The 23,648-nt window shown below is 31.7% G+C and overlaps 4 protein-coding genes across 5 annotated transcripts; 2 read left to right on the forward strand and 2 right to left on the reverse strand.

Moving 5' to 3' along the window:
* Window positions 1-1,826: 1,826 nt before the first annotated feature.
* Window positions 1,827-6,031, forward strand: LOC130440452 (ATP-dependent RNA helicase DDX42). The gene is made up of 11 exons (XM_056773596.1): window positions 1,827-1,903; window positions 2,035-2,237; window positions 2,287-2,440; window positions 2,492-2,717; window positions 3,758-4,045; window positions 4,102-4,316; window positions 4,372-4,797; window positions 5,012-5,128; window positions 5,191-5,459; window positions 5,628-5,811; window positions 5,863-6,031. The coding sequence occupies exons 2-11, from the start codon at window positions 2,065-2,067 to the stop codon at window positions 5,929-5,931; spliced, it is 2,121 nt and encodes a 706-aa protein (XP_056629574.1). The 5' UTR covers window positions 1,827-1,903; window positions 2,035-2,064; the 3' UTR covers window positions 5,932-6,031.
* An 87-nt stretch (window positions 6,032-6,118) lies between these two features.
* On the reverse strand, window positions 6,119-15,779 carry LOC130440451 (serine/threonine-protein kinase/endoribonuclease IRE1). 2 transcript variants are annotated; one of them, XM_056773595.1, is made up of 11 exons: window positions 15,473-15,779; window positions 15,286-15,415; window positions 15,047-15,232; window positions 13,919-14,155; window positions 13,627-13,864; window positions 13,388-13,569; window positions 12,488-13,336; window positions 10,159-10,352; window positions 7,636-7,911; window positions 7,039-7,230; window positions 6,119-6,690 (listed from the first exon to the last, which is right to left on the reverse strand). In XM_056773595.1, exons 1-11 carry the CDS (start codon window positions 15,533-15,535, stop codon window positions 6,223-6,225), a joined length of 3,015 nt encoding a protein of 1,004 aa, XP_056629573.1. In that variant the 5' UTR covers window positions 15,536-15,779; the 3' UTR covers window positions 6,119-6,222. The 2 variants fall into 2 exon arrangements, with proteins under 2 accessions (XP_056629573.1, XP_056629572.1); XM_056773594.1 differs by having other exon boundaries at window positions 12,488-13,569; window positions 15,473-15,679.
* A 114-nt stretch (window positions 15,780-15,893) lies between these two features.
* On the forward strand, window positions 15,894-22,027 carry LOC130440453 (succinate dehydrogenase [ubiquinone] flavoprotein subunit, mitochondrial). Its single transcript, XM_056773598.1, has 11 exons — window positions 15,894-16,097; window positions 16,500-16,767; window positions 16,823-17,051; window positions 18,785-18,977; window positions 19,036-19,161; window positions 19,221-19,398; window positions 19,451-19,650; window positions 19,703-19,900; window positions 19,955-20,177; window positions 20,233-20,396; window positions 20,554-22,027. The coding sequence occupies exons 1-11, from the start codon at window positions 16,032-16,034 to the stop codon at window positions 20,701-20,703; spliced, it is 1,995 nt and encodes a 664-aa protein (XP_056629576.1). The 5' UTR covers window positions 15,894-16,031; the 3' UTR covers window positions 20,704-22,027.
* Window positions 21,525-23,514, reverse strand: LOC130440454 (uncharacterized). The gene is made up of 2 exons (XM_056773599.1): window positions 23,452-23,514; window positions 21,525-23,396 (listed from the first exon to the last, which is right to left on the reverse strand). Exons 1-2 carry the CDS (start codon window positions 23,455-23,457, stop codon window positions 22,998-23,000), a joined length of 405 nt encoding a protein of 134 aa, XP_056629577.1. The 5' UTR covers window positions 23,458-23,514; the 3' UTR covers window positions 21,525-22,997.
* Between the last annotated feature and the right edge of the window lie 134 nt (window positions 23,515-23,648).

Raw genomic sequence — 23,648 nt, forward strand, 5'->3', positions numbered from 1 at the left:
ACATTATTTCCTGAATAAAAAAGTAAAATATACCGAAAATGTTCATTTATTCACTCCGATTAACCCACAACTAACACCTTTGATAAAAATGATGCAATACTTGCTTCTGAAGTTACGTCAATGTAACCAGTTACCACGTGACAAACGGAAAAGTACAGCACTAATATACGTTATTCAAAAAATAAAGCAACGCTCTCTATCAGTGAAAAGCGAAAGTACGTAGTTGCCAACCTTATATAATTGAGTAATGCAAGGAAGGAAAATGCATAAAGCAGTTGATCTGTCAAAAAATATGATCAAGTTGGCTCAATCGATAAAAAAGTTTCATCTTAAAAAACATAAACAGTGTCGATGTAAAAAGCCATCACAGTCACTGATATTCGTCAACTAAATATAAAATACGATTTTTTCCAAACTAGTTTATGGATTGCAATCCTACCCGAGAACTGAATTCTTAATCGATGTACAATTTATTACATGTAGTTCATGAATAAACACAAGTAAATGAATATTAGTTTTAATTACCTTCATCCTCATCAAAAACAAAAAAAATTAGAAAATTATGGTGTAATCTAGAACTAACAGGATTCTAGGAATTCCTAATTTTTTGCTTAGTATACCGGTGAGTAGGATACGATTAACTAACAAGTTGTTTTTTTTTATTTTTCAATTAATCATTTAAATTACTTATAATATCTACGAATTGAGTGGTTTTGTGAATTCATAAGTAGTCAACACGTTGACTGCCAAGGCAAATTTCAGAATTTGATTTAATCGTATTATATCACTAAAAAAACTTATTTAAATACCAAGTTATGACTAAAAGGAGTAGAAGTCCTGTAGAACTACATAGGAGTAGTAGGTTTTGAAAAAAAGTTTTGTAAATTTTTTCTTGGTTGACTGGCAGTTAACGTGTTAAAACTAATAAAAATTACAGAAAACTAGGAAAGAGATGGGGATAAAAGAATAATCAGGGACGTAGCGGGAGTCAATCACATCCGTTTGCGTTGGTCACGTGATTTTGCCTAATGTTTCCAATAAAAAACTCTTTGTTATTTTTCATAATATCGTCCATAAATACCGGATTAAAAACAAAAACACAAAAATATCACGAAAACAAAAAAGAATAACAACATTTTTAGGTTAACGTCAGCAACGTCAAGTTTATGAATAGGATGTAGAATTTGCTACGAACGTCAAACGGCAAATAGCCAAAAAAATCCTTTGGGAATAATGTCTTCATAATAAAAACACCTTTAATTACAAAATATTCTATATTTCTTCAACTTTTTATTTCTTAGATATTTTTATATAATTTTTGTGATGATTAGGGTCAATAGATGTCAAACAGTAAACGTCACTTGCAAACGGAAAGTCAAATTTATGAATCTAGTTTTAAACCGAAACGATCGATATCCCCTATGTATGTCCTCCGTGCAAAATGGCGAAATGTCAAGAATGAAAATAAATATTATTGTGACCTCTTAATCTGAGGTTAAGTGAATAATCGTGGTTAAATTACTTTTTATTCAAATTATACTATTTTACCTAAAATCAATTAAGTATTTTAGTAAACGCAATCATAAATTCCCGGAAATTCTGCCATATTGCTTAAGATGCTCGTTCCACGTAAACTTTCGCCCACAACATCCATGGTCTTTTGAGCTGGATTCCAGGAGTTGCGGGTGTAGGCATTAAGTGGAGTGGATATGTTAACTAAAACTTCGATAGAACTGATGTAAAGAATAATCATTTACTTTTATTCAATAAAAAATATAGTCATGACCACAGCTGTTTTTTTAAGAACTTATTGATTACTCACTGATCTTTCTATACTTCAAATTTTAAAAGAAGAATGTCAAATGTCAAATTTGATTGTTTGACGAGTTGCTGAGATTATATAGTATGTTTATTAAATTTATTTACTGATGAAATTCGTATTTTTATTTAATTGAAGTTTGGGTTTTATCATAATATGAAATATTAGAATAAAAAAACACTGTGTAAGTAACACTTATTGAAATTATATTCCAGGTTTGTTGATTAAACGAATACAGCAGAAAAATGGCTTTCAATTATGCAAATATTCACTCAAATACAAAAAGGCACAATGCCGTACCACCACCATCCAGTGGAGTATCAAAACAAGGTTACTCTACAATGAATGCTATAAGCCAAAATGCACTTTCAGCCGCTTGGGGAGGTACTAGCAGAAAAAGAGCAGCTACTGAAGACGAGTACGTATCTATAACCCACCGCCGACTATGCATTAAAACAATATTTTAGGTATTTCGAAGAAGATGACGAGGAACAAGTACCAGAATTGGCTTATATTCCAGCACCAGGTAGTCCCACTAGGTTAGAAATGATGCAAAAAAAAACAACAGACGAGGAAGAAGACGATCCTTTAGATGCTTATATGGCAGGAATAGAACAACAGGTAAATTATTACTAATTTTTCATTTTTTTAAAACTAACATCAGACTTAAAGGTTCAGAAAGAGTCTCAGCAGGATACCCAAGCAAATCAGTCACAAGGGATTCGTAATGATTTGGAAGAAGAAGATATAGAAGAATCTTATTATAGATATATGGAAGAAAATCCTAATGCTGGTCTATTACCAATAGATGATGATTATCCAGATATAGAATATGATGAAGATGGAAATCCTATCGCACCAGATAAGAAGAAAATAATCGATCCTTTACCACCAATAGGTATTTATAATACTTTTATTTTAAATAATTGTTGCTAACATAAAATTGATCTGTTATATTTTGTACCCAGGAGCTTCTAATTTATTTATCCCTTTATTTTTCTGATGTCCTTCCTCACTATAAGGTACTATAGGTATACCCATTGTTATATTTAGTATATTTAAAGGTTATAATAACTTCTAAGAAGTTGGCAATGCACATTTGAGTTAGGAATATTTTAATGGTTGTTCTAGGTTGTGCTAGGTTTGTTCTATATTGTTTTAAAAAGGTTTAGGGCTGAGTTTAAAACTTTTGTGATGAAGTTTGACCAAAAATTATTTTTCACGAAATTTGCAGAAAATAATTTTTTGATGGCACGGAATTTTCAAGATATAATGATTTTAATGGTTGTTCCCAGTTGTTCTAAAATGTTTCAAAGAATTGCGTCGAGAAAAATTTACTTTTCGAAAATTTTGGGAAAATTGACTGAAATCCTGCTGTGAGTTGAGTTAATACAATGTAGAAAATAAGAATTATTTCCACATATTTGAATTAGATCATCGAATAATCATACAAGTGGGATATCCGTTGAGTAAACTATTTTCTCATATATTTCAAAAACTGAAATTTTCTTGAACACAATTCTTTGGAACAATTTAGAACAACTAGATCAAGATAACTTGTAAATTCTGTGCTGCAAAAAATGATTTTGTCATCAGAAAAGTTAAAAATAAAGTTGGAATTCATGTAAAACAATTATTATCCGATAGTTTATTTCTTTTAACTTAAGGTACTATTTGAGCTGGGGTGCGATATTTTGGAACAACATAGAACAACCGCCACAATATTTCTAACTCGACAGTGTGGTGCCAACTCCTTGGGGGTATTATACTAAGTTTCCAGAATTTCAAGGCAAAACAATTATAATTTTCCGCAATAATTTAAATATAGTCTACTTTTTCTTTCTAAGTGAGTTGCACTGTTAAAAAACCTAATTTTCACTTTAACATAGTTCCTTCTTAACATTCTTATTTATTTAAAATATTGTGGTATTGTCGCAGATCATTCAGAAATTGATTATAAACCTTTTGAAAAGATCTTCTACGAAGATCATCCTGAAATAAAAGAACTAGATGATAACAAAGTTAAGGAATTGAGAAAAACATTGGATATTTCTGTGTCTGGAAGCGATCCCCCTAAACCGGTTTCTTCATTCGCCCATTTCGGATTCGAGGAGAAATTAATGAAAGCTATTATAAAAGCCGAATATACTTCTCCTACTCCCATTCAAGCACAAGCTGTACCTTGTGCTTTGCTTGGAAGAGATGTGCTTGGAATAGCTCATACAGGTAAATAATAATGTTCCATTATTTTTTTCATATAAAATTTTATACAAAAATTTTAGGAAGTGGAAAAACTGCTGCATTCTTATGGCCCCTAATAAAACATGTGTCCGTCCAGAAACCTGTAGAAGAAGGGGAAGGTCCTATTGCTTTGATCCTAGCACCAACTAGGGAATTGGCCATACAGATTTATAACGAGGCTAAGAAGTTTGCTAAAGTGTATGATCTGAGAGTTATCTGTGCCTACGGAGGTGGATCTAAATGGGAACAAAGTTTGGTAAGTGTTATTGTGCCACTTTACACCATTTCTTACTCAACAATCGATATTTCAGGCTTTAAAAGAAGGTGCAGAAATTGTAGTAGCCACTCCCGGTCGTATAATCGATCACATAAAAGGTGGAGCTACCAATCTTCAAAGAGTCACATTTCTGGTACTAGATGAAGCCGATCGGATGTTTGAATTAGGTTTCGAACCGCAAGTTCGTTCAGTTTGTAATCACGTACGACCCGATCGTCAAACTTTATTATTCTCTGCTACATTTCGAAGAAGGATAGAAAAATTAGCTAAAGACGCATTGAGTAATCCCATAAAGATATCTCAAGGGACTACGGGGCAAGCTAATGAAGATGTAACACAACACGTTATACTTTTACCCAGCCAGGAGGCTAAAAGGGAATGGTTATTCGGAAAATTAGTTGAGTTGTTATCTGCTGGTTCAGTATTGGTCTTTGTTACCAAAAAATTGGATGCCGAATTAGTAAGATTGTTTTTTTTTATTAAAATACTATCAATTTATTACATAAAATGTTTTAAAATATTTTTTTTTTCAATTTGGGGACCAGTTATACTGGATAATATTTCATTGTGAATTAAAATGTATTATAAAATACAGTGGGGTTCACTTAAAACAGCTTTGGATGCATCATTTTACATTTTAAAGTTTAATAAAAACGGAATTATTTCCATTGCAGGTAGCTAGAGATATTAAAATCAAAGAGTTTGAATGTTTATTGTTACACGGTGATATGGAACAATTGGAAAGGAACAAAGTCATAACTGCATTCAAGAAGAATGAATGTTCTTTATTGGTAAGTTCACGTACTACAAAACATTCAATTAGCTGTAATAATTATTTAATATTCTCTTATAGGTAGCCACCGACGTCGCCGCTAGAGGTCTCGATATTCCCCACGTCCGTACAGTTGTGAATTATGATTTAGCCAGAGATATCGATACTCATACCCACAGAATTGGTAGGACCGGTCGTGCCGGAATGCAAGGTACCGCTTATACTTTGCTCACAGCTAAAGATAAAGAATTTGCCGGACATATCGTTAAAAATTTGGAAGCCGCACATCAGGAGGTTCCACCTGAAGTTTTGGAATTGGCGTTACAGAGTTCGTGGTATAAAAAACAAAGGTTCGTATAATACAAGTCTTCTAAAAGTTCATCTTATAACTCCGCGACCCAAAGAATCTATTGTGTCCCCTTTCTCTGTTATGGTCAATATATTTAACAAACACACCTCGTATAATTAGCTAACGCGCTTTTTGTCCATATTTGAACGAAATTGTTGGATGTTTTTAGGTTTAGGAATAAGAAGGATTACAATCCAAACGTAGGCGGTATCGGTTTGGGTTTTAAAGAGAAGTCATCAAATGCAGCATCTGTAAGTAGTACGAATCCTGTAGTTCAACAACAAGCTCGAGGTCCAGCTACCGATAGATTATCCGCGATGAAACAGGCGTTCAAAACACAATATATGAACCAAGTATGTATAAATTTTTTTTCAACCAAATTTATTGTAATGAAATATTTTTAGTTCACAGCAAGTTCAGATCAACCACCTAAACCTCCTCCGTCTACTCGAAAGAAATCCAGATGGGAGTAAGATAATTTTAGGGGTATTTAATTAAAAACATTCGATTGACCTTTTTTTTTTAATAATCAGTTGTAGATAAATAGTAATTCAATTAAATTTTTCTGTCTTATTAAAGTGTTTTTACCTCATAAGTATTGATACTTGAGCCTTTGTGTCAAACGGTTAGAATAACCAGATCAAAAACAAAACGACTAAGTTATGTTGAAACTTATATTAATTTATAAAAATATATACAGTAAAATAAAAATGTCGTTAATCTTTGTACAAATGTAAATATCACAGTTTGTTTGAAACAGACGTTCAATCTTGAACCGCCCACGTTAGAGGTTCTTCTACTTTTTTAATTTTTTTCTTTTTCTGTTGGTAATTCCTAACAATGTTTCTATTAACATTAACATCATCGTAATTCCTGTAAAGTCCCCCGGATCTAACCAACTCCGATTTTTTGCTGGGACTACCTTGTACTCCAGTTCTACACCTTTTCTCTTTTCTAATAATATCGTTTTCACGATTTTGCTCTAGTAATTGTAAATCTAGAGGATTTTTCGATATATATTCCAACATTTGATCCTTGTAGGTTTCTAAATTGTATCTGTAAGCGGTGTGGTAAAATTTTTTAAAATGTTGTTCCTCCGCAACGTTCTGCATAATCATCCAAGTGTGGATTAACAGCAGAGGAAACCTGTCGAGCCAATATGTCGTAAACGTTTTGGAATCTTTTCCGAGGATGTTTTGAGCTTCTACTGATAACTCCCTTAAATGATGTTTCTAAAAAAAAAAAAAAAATTAATATGGTGGCAACCCCCAAATAAAATAAATTTTGCTATATTTAATGAATATTTTCAGTTTTTGAATAAATTCCATCCCATATGTTAGTTACAATTTATTTACAGATGATTTTTAGTAGATTTAATTGAATTTTAGTAAATTTTACAACTTTTATTCGAATATTATTACGCAATTATAATTAATTTTCCATTTACAAAGTTTTTTATATCTCAATAATTAATTTTTGTGAATTTTTACAACAAACAATTTTTTTCAGTGTATTTAAAAATCAACTAAAAATGGTAATATAGCATTTTTTACAGGATTTTTATCATCAATAATACTAACCTTGTTTCTTAAGGCACGTAATAAATCTCTTAACGAATTTTCTTGATAGGATCTGTACTTTTTCAAATCCGATGCCACTTCTTCGTGGATATGTACTCTCCAATTACTTTTAACAATATAGTTACTATCTGCTTCTAATTCGTTTAAAATTTCTTCATTACCATCTGCTTTTTCTATCCTATCACTAACTTCCTAAAAATTTACATAAAATAACATACAAAGGGTCGACAAATAATACATATACCTGGGACAACTAATACACAGCTCTGGATCACTACCAGAAGTTAATCGAAGAATAAAATTTGACATAGAATACATTTGGGAGAAACTCAAATGTGCATTTAAAGAAAAGAGTCTTTGACTAACCTATATACATATACCTCAAGACCGAAATTTCTAAGAAACTTGCAAGTTCCTCAAAGATCAATGGAACCCAGGTAATGGACGTCATCCACAGAATCAAATCCTTCAAATGATACCCACAACCAACGATAGACATCAATTGTCTCAAATGAAGGACCAATACATAATTATGAAAGGAAGGTAGCTACATGAATGAACTGAATATGATAATAATCACAATTACCAGGTACTTACTTGAAAAAAATGCAGTATATTGTCGTAATTCCAAAACATGGGATGGTCTAATGCAGCTTTACAATTTGGTCGCAATTCTGGTTCAGCAGATATCAAAGAGGTTATAAGATGAATCTGTACGTTCACTTTCCAATCTGGTCCTTTTATATCTGATAGATCATATTTACCTAACAAAATGTTACTTTGTCTTTGTAAATTATCTCCGAAAGGATGTCTACCTTTCGATAGGACGTAATAGTATAGGCAACCGAGAGAAAACATATCAACAGCCGAAGTCTGAAATAAAATCAACATCAATTAGATTACATTACATTCTCTAGTTCTTTGAGCTTTTTTCTAGTTATTGGTAAACATTACACTCGAAGAATCGTCTATGTAATAGTGGTAAACAGTGTTTTAAATATTACCATTATTAACGGTTTCAAAAATTCCAAATGAAATGTGAATTATTTCCCAAGTTGTGGTTTTTCATAATGAAAACAAGTTTTTAAATAAAACGAACAAAAATTCATTTTTTAAAATACAAAATAATGAAATAATCAAAGTTGTCCACGAACGTTTAGTTTGATATTCACCTTATTGAATAATTAAGATTTAATTCTTGATATTTGTAAATACAAATTCAATTACCACGGTTTTTTAAATGAAAAGTACGTATAAAGACAAATAGGTATTAGATCAGTTCGTGGTAAATGCAAGTAGAACAAATGCAGACGCGCCGGATTAAAAATTCTTACCAAATCCGAGGACGCATTCAGAATACGTTCGGAATTAGAATTCTGTGCTCCGCGAACCACACAACTTATCCTATTGGGTATGTTTTGTGCCATGAACATAGAATTTTAAATCCCGAACGTGTTTTATTAGCACCGCGAACGCACAATTTCAAACTGTTGATGAATCCGGTAACAGAACAGCAACAGGATTTCTACCGCGAACAAAGCTATTATAAATTTGACAGTTGAATTTTGAATCACATAGAGAGCGGTTGTCTGTTTGGACAAAAACTTAAAGTTATTGATTAGAAATTTGAAAACAGTAATAGTTTTGTAGTGAATTAAAACAAATATAAGTCATAAATAAAGGATATTAAGACAAAAGCAAGGAAAAAGTGAAGTGAGCTTTAAGGTTATTAAAACACAAATGGAGCCTGAAAATTTACAAAAGTAATCATGTTAAAATCGTTTCAAATAATATTTGTTTTCAGGAAAAATTAAAAGAAATAAATAAAAATAATCATTTAAGGAGGTCCATAACAATAAGTGATTAAGAAAAACACCAAGATGGAAATAAATAGAAACAGAAAGCAGCGGTGATAAAAATACAAAAAGAATAAGAGATACTGAAGAAGATCACCCATTAAATAAACATAAAATGAAGAATTATTCATCATAAGAGGAATAATAGATAAAAATGAATACCGAATGAAACACGTTAGGGATAAACAAAGAGAAAATATACAGCAAATTGAAAAATTATGAAGAAAAATCAGATTTAAAAAGCAAAATTGAAAGAAACCAACGACACATCAGAACAATTAGAAAGAAATTTAAAGAAAAAGAAGATAATCATCAAGAAAATTCCCATACCATCAAAAGACAACAATAAACTTGAAGAATAAATGAAAAAGTTTAGTTAAAGGTAATTAAGGTGAAAATAAACAATGCAGGAAAGATGGAAAACAAGATATGTTATATAAAGACCTATAAAATATTATTAGAGATAAAGCAAAAGAAGAAAGAAATAATGGACAGCAAGTAAAAGTCTGATACATGAAGGAAAGTTTTGGAAATGGAAACAAATTAGTTGGGGAGCTAAACCACCAAAAGAAAACTAATAATTACAGGTAAAACATTGGAAGGGTGATGACTGAAGAAACAGGAGACAGATAAGGAGCTCAAGTAAAAGAAAAATAAAAAGAATAAAATGCTTAGAAAGGAAAAAACAAATTTCACAAAAAGCAGAAGGTAAATTAAAGGACAAGAAAAGTGATGGAAATGAAAATAAAAAGGAAGTAAAAAAAGGGAGAACCCTACTAACATGGAATGTAAAAACCGTAACAGGTAAAGAAAAGAAACTAATGGAAGAAAAAAAGGGACAGGTACAGATTATTTGGGATTAACAGAAACGAAGAAGAAAGAAAGTACAATTAAGTAAAGGACACTGGAGGATACAGTCGCGAGGGACAAAAGGAGAACCTGCCAGAGCGTAAGTCGCCCTTATAGTAAAAGGTGAAAATATGAAGTATATATCGAGAAAGGAACATAAAAGAAAGAGAAAATGGAGAACTATTAAAGGTTATAGCATACGGACCAACTGAAGATGAGAAAACAGAAATAAAAGAGAAATTCTTTGAAGAGTAACTAGAGGTAATGGACTTATCATCTTACATCTGAAAGGTTCGTATATTGCTAACTATAAGTTCTATTATTTATTAATAAAATTTTCATTTCAAATGATTCTAGTGAGTATTTGAAAGAAAAATATGATCGAACTCCTTTAACGAAGTGTGTACAGACTTACAGTTCTTTTAGTACTGTTCAACATCTCTGGTGCTATCCATCCGTCAGTCCCAGTGACTCCAGACCGTCTAGAAAATGAAACTCTTCCTACTTGTAATTTTTTACAAAGACCAAAATCAGATATCATCACTTTTACTTGTCCTTTATTATCTGGTACAGATAGTAATACATTTCTAGGTTTAATATCTCGATGAACTAAAAAAAAATTTATATCTTTGCCATTCCAATTTACACTCCCCAACACAATTAAGGTACATTACAAGTATAAAGATAGTTTGTGATAATATATAATTTATAGAGCATGAAGAAAATCCTATAGACAAAAAAAATCAAATAAGACCAAGTCGGGACTGTAGGAGTGTAACTAATGTACATCAGAAACGATTTTTGTGATTTCAAGCGTTAAATCAAACATTTTTTGACTACTTTGCTCAATCATAGAGATATCGAGACCTGTAGGGGAAAGTCGCGTAACGTCAAACGCCATCTAGTGCCGAACCTCGTTGTATTATTCCGAAAGCGAACGATTCAATGACAAGTGAAAGGAAGTGTGGAGACATAGTGGATAAGAACAAAAGCTCCGTCTCGAATAACTGACTACGATATTGTCGGTTTTGTTGCTAAAGCTTCCAGAGAAGTTGTTCGACTTCAAATTGCGGCCATTGTTGACCAATATTCCATTCCATCGACGAAATAATCATCAGCAGCCTCAAGCAATCGATCAACTTCGATCCAGATGTTAGTAACTCCATGGGGCAAGATTCTATCGATAAAATAAAAGTTAGGTATCGACTAATCGCGATGCGGCGCGGTCCACAAACTGTCCATAAATTGTCTCCATTACCAGATGATAAAAAAAAACGTTGGACGGTAAACAAAGAAGAAATATGAAAAGAGTGGAATTTTTAACATCATAAAACTAAAGAGGAAAAGAAAAATATGGAAACTAACTTGAAAACTGCATTAGAAGAGGAAGGAAAACATACCAAAGGTGGAAAAACAAGCCAAAGGAATAAAAACCGAAAGCAAAGGAAATGATAATGCCATTAACCGAATCATTGCAATCAGAAAAAACTAATTCATAGTGGACGGTCGAAGGGCCATTGAGCACGTGGGCCCTTGGTGCCCAACTTGACGTTACCAAAGGCCGATGTCCTTTGAGAAGTCGATCGGGTGCTTTGGTCCGTATGAATGCTGCAGTTTCATACTCCCCTACACGTACCAACGGCACTCTGGATCGTCCGTGATGCCCACGGTGTCGAGATGGAGTCTTAGTCGACCGTATCCGGTTAATAATCTGATTTAGGAACAGTTGTTTGATGTGAAAAGCCCAAGGTCAAGGATGGGTTGACCCTGAGTGACCCGAAACTGAATCTTGCAGATTCTCTAGGACTTTGTGGCACTCTATCACTAGCCTAAGGCACACCTTTTCGATTTTTATGACTTGTATGACAGCTCCGATATCCGAACAGATTCAAATTACTGTGTTCCCGTGCCGTCGATTGTGTATCGCGCATCCGTATCCCCTAAACAGCAAATACCGCTTATTTCGGGGGGGAATTCCCCCGTAGAAGTCTCCAAGCTTTTCCTCCTGAAACCGTCTGTGTACCAGATCCATTATGCAGTATCAGGGCGTCACAGTTAACGGTGAAAAGCGTCATGGCATTCGCCTGGGTCCAGATTTTTGTACGGCCAGTTGATCCAGCTTGCAGTTCTTGTATACTATCCTCATGGTTTCGAATTGTATCGCTACATCCAAGATCGGGGAACCGAGTAGGACTTTTTGGGGCCGTAGGTATGTACCCTGTGATACTAAGACGCGCGAGGCGCTGTCCAATCGCCCCTTATGTGAGAAGAGGTTTTATCATTGAGGACTAAATCCAGTGGACGCGGATTGGATACAATGCTCTAGTTGCCAGAAGTATTCCAGATTGTTCAGACGCCTATCGGTGTTTGTATGTTTAAGTTTAGGTTTATTTTGATTTTAATATTAGTTAGTTGGCGATAAAAATAAATTTTTTATAAAGGATTTTTAATTTTTTCAAATAAACTTCAAGCGAGGGGATTTTCCAATAACTAAATATCGTCCTAGGTGATTCTTTGGATTGGGAATATCACTAGTTGGCAATAATGAATGCGTTCGAGTATATATTAGTGGTAATATGAGATTGAATTAACGTTGAGGTTCATACCAACATACTGATCATTACACGGGACCTTAATAATGTTCACAGGTACATTATCGCCTTATCACGACCAAAAGTCATACCTTTCGCTGCCTTTTTAGAAAAATAAATCACAATCCGAGCTTGGAAGTGAAACTAACTCACCGATATCTAACGAATGCAAATGACATAAACCAGACGTGGCTTGTCTTAAAATTTCCAGCGGACCAATTTGACATATATCGCAAGTACCCTGTATATATTCGGTTAAAGTGGCCTGACACAATTCCAGTGCTATATATCGGAACATTCTGTCTTGTTCAGTGCAATAATAACGTATAACGTTCGGATGAGCGTCGCTTTCTCTTAATAAAGCCACTTCACGGTCGGCGAACGTAAAACATTCCGGTAATAGACGCTTAACGGCCACCCTTCTGCTGTCGAATTCGCCTCTGTACACAAAAGTACCGTCACACCCTTTCCCGAGTATCTGATCGGGACTAAACGTAATTTTACCAATTTTAACCGTCCCGTTCGGTAATTCTTCGGCTAAAGCCGTCACATTGGTCACGTTACCGATACTTTGTTGATTCGATTGGGAATTTTGACGCGATTGACTTTGAAATTCGCGCACTTGAACTTGTAGATACCAAAACATGGCTATGACGCATCCCCCCATTACTATAAGAGAAATCTTCAGTTCTTTATTTTCCTGTCGATTTATCCACAATTTTAATCCCTTATATTGATTTATAAACCAATTAGGGGTCTCTGTAATAATTTCTTCTTGTCTTTCATCGATTAGTACATAGTTTAACTCTTCTTTAGTACTTTCTGTTTCTTTTATATCGGTTATTTCATCTAAATTATCCTTAAAAACTATCAATTCTTTATGAGCTGTTAGTAGTTTCTGTTCGCTATATCTTGGGACGTTATAGTGACCGGTAAAAATGATTATATGGTTCTGGAAACCGGGTAAACTTTGAAACAGTACGTTGTTGTTTATATCAGCACCTACAAATAATCTGAATAAACAAAATTTCTCAAAAATATAAAATTTTTTACCATCCGGTAAACGGTAGTTGTATCCTGGAAGTGGATATTCCGGACGGACTACATCAGGAGCGTGGGGCCCTCCTAATAAAAGCGGTCCATTATCTGTACCTATCACGGATACGTAATTCTTATCTATTAGAGACGGTAAAGCGAATAACCCGTGCATGTGTTCTCCTATATATAAAGTTGGACTGAAACAAATAATTTTGATAACCGTGTTTGAATTGTTGATTATATTCCGAACTTACTAGAGCCTCATGTGATTTGTGTTATATAGCATCCCATCTTTCGCTTCGAGGTCTAATTTAAGATGAGTTATTGTGTGATTAGCTAAAGAAGTAAATGGAACAGACATTATTCCCTCGGAATCTAACAAATAGACCCCAATTACAGGACTTCCTAAATCTCTGTCCCATAGGAAGCTTCCCATGCGTCTATTTAATGTTACTATCTGTCCAGTTGAAGCCGAAGTAAAATGTACGGAATCTAAAACAAATTATTAAAGTAAATATTATTTTTAATCACCAAAAGTATACTCACCATAGTTATTCAACTCTTCTTTAGTCATTAGTCGTGCTGTATAATCATAAAATGTTACATTCCATTTGTTATCTGTGTTTTTTTCATCTACCATTCGTAAACTAAATTGCGTCCTACCAATATAGATAAAACTTTCAGTTTCTATAGGACATGTAGGGCTATAATCATCCCATCCCATGATAAGTTGCTTTTTACCACTTTGCGGATCTAATTTGAACCAAGTGTCTTTTTTCTTTCCTGAAATATAAAACATATAAGTCGCACTATCAAAACCAGCTCCATATTTTTCTGAAATCTACTTTTTTGCATATTATAAAGAGTCCTTCACAACCTGACCAAACGATAAGTTTATTCCAACCTAAAATTAGATGATCAACTCTGTAGATAATCTGTTTCACACATTTCCCTTGGGTCCCAGATCCTTCCTAAAGCATAATACCTTACTATTGTCAAAAGTCACTCCAAAGCCCCACAAACAAGAGACAATATTTTCATAATCTACCGGAACAAAAATGAACAGAAAAGAGACTCTAATAAAGGGTTTCAATCTTTTACAAATTTCTATTAAATTTTTCAAAGATATTACTTTCCTTACAAGGAAATAAGTTGTTTCTGTGATGACTATAGGGGCTAAAATTAGAACAAGATCATAGTCAGTATGTTGGGGTTTTCGCTCTTCAATGTTAAAGAAATTCAAATAATATCAACAATAATGGACCACTCCTTTTTACAGTTAAATATTAGCAAGAAAAGATTGGAAAACAGTAGCGTATGCTCTAATTCACAAATCAGGGAAATGGTATTTCAAGTTTTCACCAACTAGTCTTTGCATATAAAACTCCCTTGAAAAACCGATTTCTTAAAATTAATTGAACAAAAAAACTTAATAGAAGCATGAAAAATCGTGTTTTTGCATCAAAATCAACTCATTTCAATCTAATTAATGTAAATATGCCCCAGATAATGATTTCCAATCAAAATGAAAAACTAATCAACTTCTAGGTTATATCTACAATTAGAAAATTTTCAGCCTTAAAACTGTGGATGTGAGAAGTTTTTTTGTCTCTCCTGTATAATTTCCAAAAATGAGCTGGTTTTGATAGCAAATGTCTTAAATATCCTATGTACCTGTATATAGAATTCCATCTGAACTTCTACAAGGAGAAGTTGATACTAACTGTGGTATTGTGAATGGTAATTTTTTTAAAGGTTCCCTTACGTCTCCTATCAAATATAACGACCCATCTCTGGGGTCTGGTAAATAAATAGGCACAATGGCATTAGACACATTTATTGGTACTTGAACTATTGGTTCTAAAACGATTTATTAGTAAAAGCATATTATTACGATATTTATAAATACGTACTCTCTTTTACTTTCCATTTAACTTTTCCAGTTTGTTGTTCAACAGCCGTCAAAGTACCGTCCAAAGTGGAAAATAATAACACTCGATCGTCTTTATCCTTTACTATTTCTAAACTCGAAAATTTTCGTTTCTGTAAAGGACAAATGTTAATTCATCGCTATCCTATTTCACTTCTTTAAATACTAACATTAATATTTTCTCCTAAACATAAAGATAAAAATAAAAATACGTAGATAATCTGGGTCGGCATATCTAGGTATAAAAAATAGGTTTAATACTTAAAAAATGGTATATTTGCAACGTCTATTATTTCACACCATATTTAAACCTTTATAGCTATAATAAAATTGAAATTTTTGTCTACATTATTTGACAATCAACATTTATTTGACAATAATCGTCCCGTTATAAATTTCTTCTTTTTTATAAATTGTCAATTCATAATCACTTTAATTATTTATGACCTATTGTACTAAAATTTTATAATTAGAAACTTATTTTCATTATAAAAATACGAAATTATCATTTACAATGAATTTAATATTTTAATAATAATATTATTTGATAAAAAATGGTGTATGTAAGTTACGAACACTTTAGATTAGTATCGTTAGATGGCGACACGAACTGGTATATCGACTTTAAAATGCACTTTTTTCATTTTGTGTTAACCAAATAGTGACAATTACCGACTTCAAATAGTGTGGGATCTTAGTTTTAAAAATTTCGGTATTTAATACAAAAATATGAGCAGTATTTTGAAACTTCAAGCATCGTGCTTGAAAAACGTAATAACTTCTTCCTCTACAAAGGTACGTAATTAGTATTAAACTGTTATTACATAACGCCTGCATAGGTATAATTAATAACAAACTGTTATCCTTTTAATTTTTACATATTAAATATTAGTGACGCAATAAGAAAATTCCTCTTAATAAAGGACCATATGCATATATTTTTAAACACGTGTAATACATAATGAGTTGATATTAATTATAATATATTTTAAAATGCCTCTTCAAAATCGATTTTTATAATTTATTGTAATACTTTGAAGAAAGGAATAATTGGTTCAAATGTTTCGACAATTTCTTTGTTTTTAGGTTATTATATCTGAATTCGCATTTTATATAAACTACTCAAATATGTATGATATGTTTAATTATTGTATAATGTTTTTCTAAAAAATAAAGTATACAACGTATAAATTCTAGCTGAATTCATTGGTAAGACCTTTGGTTGCATCCAGAGATCTTCATATACAAGTAGATAGAAAAAATGCTTCTACAACTGACAATGTATCTAAAGTATATCCAATAATTGATCACACATATGATGCGGTCGTTGTTGGAGCAGGAGGTGCAGGTCTTAGGGCCGCTTATGGCCTTGTACAAGAAGGTTTTAAAACAGCTGTTGTCACAAAATTGTTCCCAACAAGATCTCACACAGTGGCGGCACAAGGTGGGATAAATGCCGCTCTCGGTTTGTTAATTTATCATTTTATCAATATGAAATTATCATTAATCTTATTATTCAGGTAACATGGAGGAAGATAATTGGCAATGGCACATGTATGATACTGTAAAAGGTTCAGATTGGTTGGGAGACCAAGATGCTATTCATTACATGACTCGAGAAGCCCCAAAGGCTGTTATAGAATTAGAGAATGCCGGTATGCCATTTTCTAGAACACAAGAGGGGAAAATTTATCAAAGAGCCTTTGGAGGACAGTCTTTGAAATTCGGGAAAGGAGGTCAAGCTCACAGGTTAGTGAATATCATAAAATTGATTTAGAATTATATATTTAGATGTGAAAACTCATTTAATATATTGAATTGATTGAATTATTCATTTATTTACTTATTTTGAGAAAGTTTGTGCTAGATATTGGGAAAAAAGTTTTTATAAAATAATAGTATTTAATATAATACATGTAAATTTGATACAATTTTTACTTCTATAGTTGTTAATTAACAATTTAAAATGCATAATATAATTATTAGTTTGGTAATTAGGTTGATTATAATGATTTTATATCATAATAATTAGAAATTTAAAAAAAATTTGTAACACTAGAAGAAGATGGAAGTTCAAAGAAATAACATATGGAGAAGCCATACCCTACCCAAAAGGTAGACAGAAGAAATAAGGAAAATGTTTAAGCAGAAAAAGACAACATGAAATAATTATATTGAAAATATAAGGGAAGAAAATAAGGAGGCATACAAAACCATAAGAAACAAAGTTAAGAAAGAAATTAAAGAAGCAAAGAAGGAAACATGAGAACAATTTGGAGAAGTGGATAAATGGAGAAGACAATAACAGAAGTATTTGGAACAAAATCAAAGCAATATGAGGAAGAAAAAGAAAGAAAATAAGAAGAATAAGAAATAAAAGTAAACACAAAGATTTATTAGATACATGGAAGGAATTTTTTGAAGAAAAATTCAACGGCAGAGGTAGAAACTTGAGTAGAGAAGGAGAATTTAAGGATGAAGGTGAATTATACAACAATAGGACAAGAGAAGAAATCATGAAGGAGGAAGTGATAGTGAACAAAGCAAGAATATAAAAAAGAAAACAAACTATGGATAATTTGGAGCTCAATAGAAAGGAAAAAGAATTACATATTACATTCATCGATCTGAAAGCTGCATTTGACTTGATAGAAAGAAAAATGGTAGGGGATAGTATGAGATGGATATACAGATCTAACAAAAGGAATATATGAAAACGTAACAGAAAAAAATAGACAGATAGATAAAGAGTGGAATAGCAGGGAAAACGAGGATGGATAGGATAAAAAATGAACTAGTTTTGGAGAAGCTCAAACGGGAACCAATAGGAAACAAAATATTTAAAAGATGTTTAAACTGGTTTGGACACCACAACATTTAATAAGAAAACTGACAAAAACAAAAAGATATGAGAAAAGAAGAAAAATTTGGCTACAACAAGTAGCACATGATAGAGAAAACAATATTATGAATGAGATAGCAAGGGAAAGGAAAGTGTGGAAAAATTTGGTTGAAAAGAAAATTAAAATCCCAATATTCTGAGGCTCGAAGAGTTCTAAAAAAGAAGAAGAAATTGGTTTAAACAAGGATTAATTATGCAATTATTTCTGATATCAATTTAATCCAAGTGGTTGCAGTATAAAACCATTAATTCAGTTAATTGCACATTTAAAAAAAATCAGTCTTAAATTAACTTTAATCTTTTCGGTTCACAGAGTTTGTGATAAAAATTTCCAAAATAATTTTGTTTTGATGATTTTTTTTTTACTAAAATTATCATTTTTATTAGCGTTTACACAATTATACAAGGGTTATTAAAAAATTAATTCAACATTTCATGCCATTATATCTATTACTTCATTTGTACATCTCCAAAGAACTTTTTTTTCCTATTTTCTTTTTATTTTATGTATGAGCCCCGTTTTAGTGATATTTTTGCGTTGAATACCATCTAAGTATGTGATTTCTTTTTTTTACTGAAGGTGCTGTTGTGTAGCCGATAGAACTGGTCATAGTTTACTACACACTTTATATGGTCAAAGTTTACGATTCGACTGTAACTATTTTGTGGAATATTTCGCTTTAGATTTGATAATGGAAGATGGAGAATGTCGAGGTATTACCGCTTTGTGTCTAGAAGACGGTTCCCTACACAGGTTTAAAGCTAAAAATACTGTAAGCGAATATATTTATCATGATAGCAAACCCTCTTTTTTTGTATTTTTATTTTTAGATTTTAGCTACAGGTGGATATGGCCGTGCTTACTTTTCTTGTACTTCAGCTCATACTTGTACGGGAGATGGTAATGCTATGGTAGCTAGAGCAGGTTTACCTTCACAAGATCTCGAATTTGTCCAGGTAAAATCAATATAAACCCCTATTTATGGAAATTAATTTTAAATATATGGTTTCCGTAGTTTCATCCTACCGGTATTTATGGGGCTGGTTGTCTCATGACAGAAGGTTGTAGGGGTGAAGGTGGTTATCTTATAAATTCACAAGGAGAACGTTTTATGGAACGCTATGCACCAGTAGCCAAAGATTTGGCTTCGAGAGATGTCGTTTCTAGAAGTATGACAATAGAAATCCGGGAAGGTAATTATTTATTTTATTAATTTAGTTTTTATATTAAAAATATTGTTTATAGGTCGCGGTTGTGGTCCTGAAAAAGATCACGTTTACCTTCAGTTACACCATTTACCGGCCGAACAATTAGCTCAAAGGTTACCTGGTATATCTGAAACCGCCATGATCTTTGCTGGCGTTGATGTGACAAGAGAACCAATTCCTGTATTACCAACGGTACATTATAACATGGGAGGTATTCCTACTAACTACAAGGGTCAGGTAAATAAAATTTCATAATTTTTATTAGTCACATCAATTTAATTTTTTTAAGGTGCTCACAACTGTAAACGGTGAAGATAAAATCGTTTCTGGACTTTACGCTTGCGGAGAAGCGGCTTCTTCATCTGTACACGGTGCTAATAGACTTGGTGCCAACTCCTTGTTAGATTTGGTAGTATTCGGAAGAGCTTGTGCTCTCACCATAGCCCAGGAAAACAAACCCGGTGAAAGTATTGGTAACATCAAAGAGGTACAATAATCATATCATTTTCTTTACGATCAAATTAATTTTTATTTATTGCAGAACGCAGGTGAAGCATCAGTTGCTAATTTAGATTGGTGTAGATTCGCCAACGGAGGTATTAGTACTGCGGATTTACGATTACAGATGCAGAAAACTATGCAGACACACGCCGCAGTCTTCAGAACCGAGGAATCCCTTCAAGAAGGCGTACAGAAAATGATCGGTTTATACGGAAAGTTAAAAGACCTCAAAGTATCAGACAACAGTTTAATTTGGAACTCAGGTTAGTTGAATAAATTTAGTTTTTTAATAAAAAAATTGTATATTATTTATTTTAGATTTGGTTGAAACATTGGAATTGCAAAATTTGATGTTAAACGCTATGCAGACAATCGTAGCTGCTGAAAATAGAAAGGAATCCAGAGGGGCCCATGCTAGAGAAGACTACAAAGTACGTATCGATGAATACGATTACACCAAACCTTTGGAAACACAACAGAAGGTATTTATATTTCAATAATTTTGTATTTTAATGAATAGAACGTCAAATTTTTACAATTACCTGCATTAATTTGATTATTATCAACGTTCAGGTGATAGAGGCATAATTAGATGGTACCTGGAAGTTTGATATTGTAATGTTTGTTTTATTTTTATAGAAACCCATAACGGAACATTGGAGAAAACACACTTTAACCACCATCGATGAAAACAGTGGTAAAGTTAAAATCAATTACCGACCTGTTATAGATGAAACTTTAGATAAAACCGAATGCGCAACAGTACCACCAGCAATCAGATCTTATTAAACACATTTAAGTCTTTATTAATTTGTTAATCAGCAATTATTTGTAGTTGAAATTATGGAAAACCGAAATGCTGTTTCGAAAAGGTGTAGACAAATATATATGTATAGAGGTGAGATAGATTTTTAAAAATAATTAATATATAATCAGTTTTCAGTTGATAAAGTAACTGGATTTGAAAGAGGTTACACTGGTTCTAGTTTTATTGTAATTGTAGTAAATAAAAACGAACTCTATAATATCTTTGGTAGTAGATTCAAAATAATTGTAGAGGAGCCATAATTTATTTTTTTTGTATAAAAAAATAATCTATTAATTTACTTTTGGCAAAAAGTTTTTCTTGGTTTAAATCCCAAAAAATCGGCCATTATCTGATGAAAAAATAACTACACTTATAAAAACTTACCAGTTTTTAGTTCTATTATATTCTGAGTACAAAACTGTATCACAGTTGAAATGAAATTTCAAAACGCTTTCATTTCTTCTAAAACAAGTATTTTTTGCATAAACTCAAATGTATTTCAGAGTTTAGACCATTTTTTAGAAAAAAAAAACTTCAATCGAAAGTGTTTATCATATCTCCATACAGTCTTCAAATACATTCTCAAAAATATTTTCTATTTTCTCTTAAATCCAAATAAGTTTCGACTTTTGCCTTATTTTGACACCTTCCAATGCTGAATTATATATCAGAGTCTGCTTACAACCCAAAAAAATGTGAAAAAAACCAGCAGATTTTTTGTGTACCTGATCTTCAAGTACATTCTTTCAATAATCAGTAAGTTAGCCATTTTATATAGTACAAACAATTGGTTCTGTTGTAGATATTCTTTCTGTTGAATTCCATAATTTCAATTTTTCTAATTACTTTGTCCAAGGTACTTCTTTTAAATGGAGGCTTGTACTTAAAAATAAACGACACAATTATTTAAAAATAAATAAAGTATTTTCTTCGTGTGATATATTTGCCTTATATTCGATTATTTATTTATTTTTATTAAAACCAGCAACTTTAAAGGAATCTATCGGAAATTAAAGTTGGAATTTAATTTAAATTCTTTCTAAATATTTCGAATTTAACAGGGTAAATACTGATAAATAATCACAATTTAATTTTATTTAATGTAATTTAAAATCAAATAAAAATACAATTTAATATAAAAAAATATTTTTTTTAAATTTGAAACAGTAGTTTAAATAATTGAATATTGTTCTCGTGATTCTATTTGAGTTGGTTGCAATATAAAAAAATTCAAGTATTTTTTAATATAAGATGAAAAAAATATGTTAGTGTCTAAAATAAATGTAAATATATTGTTTTCGAAAACACTGTTAGTTTCATTCGAAACCTATTTTTGGATGCTTCGTACCAAAAGTTAGGAAATGGCTGCAATAACTTTCCAGTTTTCTATCTGAAGAGCTGAGAACAAATGCTTACTGCGATATTTCTTCTGCCAAACTACTCTGCACTGAATCAACCCATGGATCCACATATCATTTACTTTGTGAAGATTTTAAAAAACCTACTTTGAAAAACATATCAAAATAACAATCAATCAAAGACAATGTTGAAAGAATTTAATACGAAACTTGGATTTTGCTGTTTATCAATCTTGGAAAGTTACCTTCACCAACTATTACATTGATAAAGAGAATATTTTCCATGATATGTCTAACAAAGAAATTATAAAAGTGATTGATAGTTATACAACAATAGATTAGGAAAATTAATTAATTACTATTTAAATAACGCCTTTGAGCTGGCATTGCAATATGCTGAAGAGAATGGTGTATCCCACTTCAAACTTCTACTAATGGATAAAGTTTAAGTTTTAATCTCAAGTTTCAACAATGTTTAACAGAAAACAAATTCATTTTTTCATACCTCTTAAAATATTTTTTGTAAATTCTAAAGCATTAATGACAATTCCATAATAAAAATTAAGCTATTTGCTTCACTAAACTTCACATAAATAAGTTTGATTTGTACTTCTGAGTTCATGTATATAACATTTAGAATATTATTGGATCTGTACTTTGTCTGATTACAAGGTACTATTTTCTAGAAAAATTCTAACTATAGGGAGGACGCTATAATACAACAAAATGTTTATTGGATTACCTGGGGTCCACCATATACTGTTTCTGTTTTATTGGAACCCTATTTTTCACACTAAAATTAAAGAAGTTAAAAAACATCCTGAAAGTTGTATCCATCCTAAATGATCAAAAAATAAATAGAAAAAACACTTTTATATATATTTCATATATATTTACATATTACTTATACACTACCCTCAATTAGTTAACCCATTAATAAACTCTTCCAAATCTGCATCATAAGTTGTATTTTCAATCTTGCCCACACTAGTCTCAAATTTTTTCGTATCTAAATTATTATAAACATTTTCTCTGGAATAATTCAAATTGGTAAGTGTCTCAGATACTAATTCGTCTATATCTAAATCGTTATCAACATCGGTGATATTTCCATGAGGAGAATTTGAGTTAGATACCGTTGAAATGGTGGAATATTTCGATATTTTTTGTAAATTTTCCAAGTTTCGTTTGACTATGTAACATTGGTTATTAATGGGATATGAACATGTTAAATCTGTACATAAATAAACCGCCTCGGTTAAATTTATTTGTTTTAATTTTAGACGTCTGTTACATAGAGGACATGTCATTTTATCCTACAACAAAGAAAATGTTTTACTCAGTATAATAAATGAATAGTTTTATTCATACAATCATATTAACTACACTAACACCGCTTATGTATAAGATTACTAAAAACTAACCTAATTCTTCTTTTTTATTGAGATATTTATCTATTATACGATGGTTATTTGACATTTTATTTTATCAATTGAGAAAATAGGTAGGGTATAATTGTGTAATAAAATAAAATAAGAGGTGAAGATAGGAAAATTATGTATTACAAG

This window comes from Diorhabda sublineata, chromosome 2 (genome assembly GCF_026230105.1).
Source record: "Diorhabda sublineata isolate icDioSubl1.1 chromosome 2, icDioSubl1.1, whole genome shotgun sequence".
Lineage (NCBI taxonomy): Eukaryota > Metazoa > Arthropoda > Insecta > Coleoptera > Chrysomelidae > Diorhabda > Diorhabda sublineata.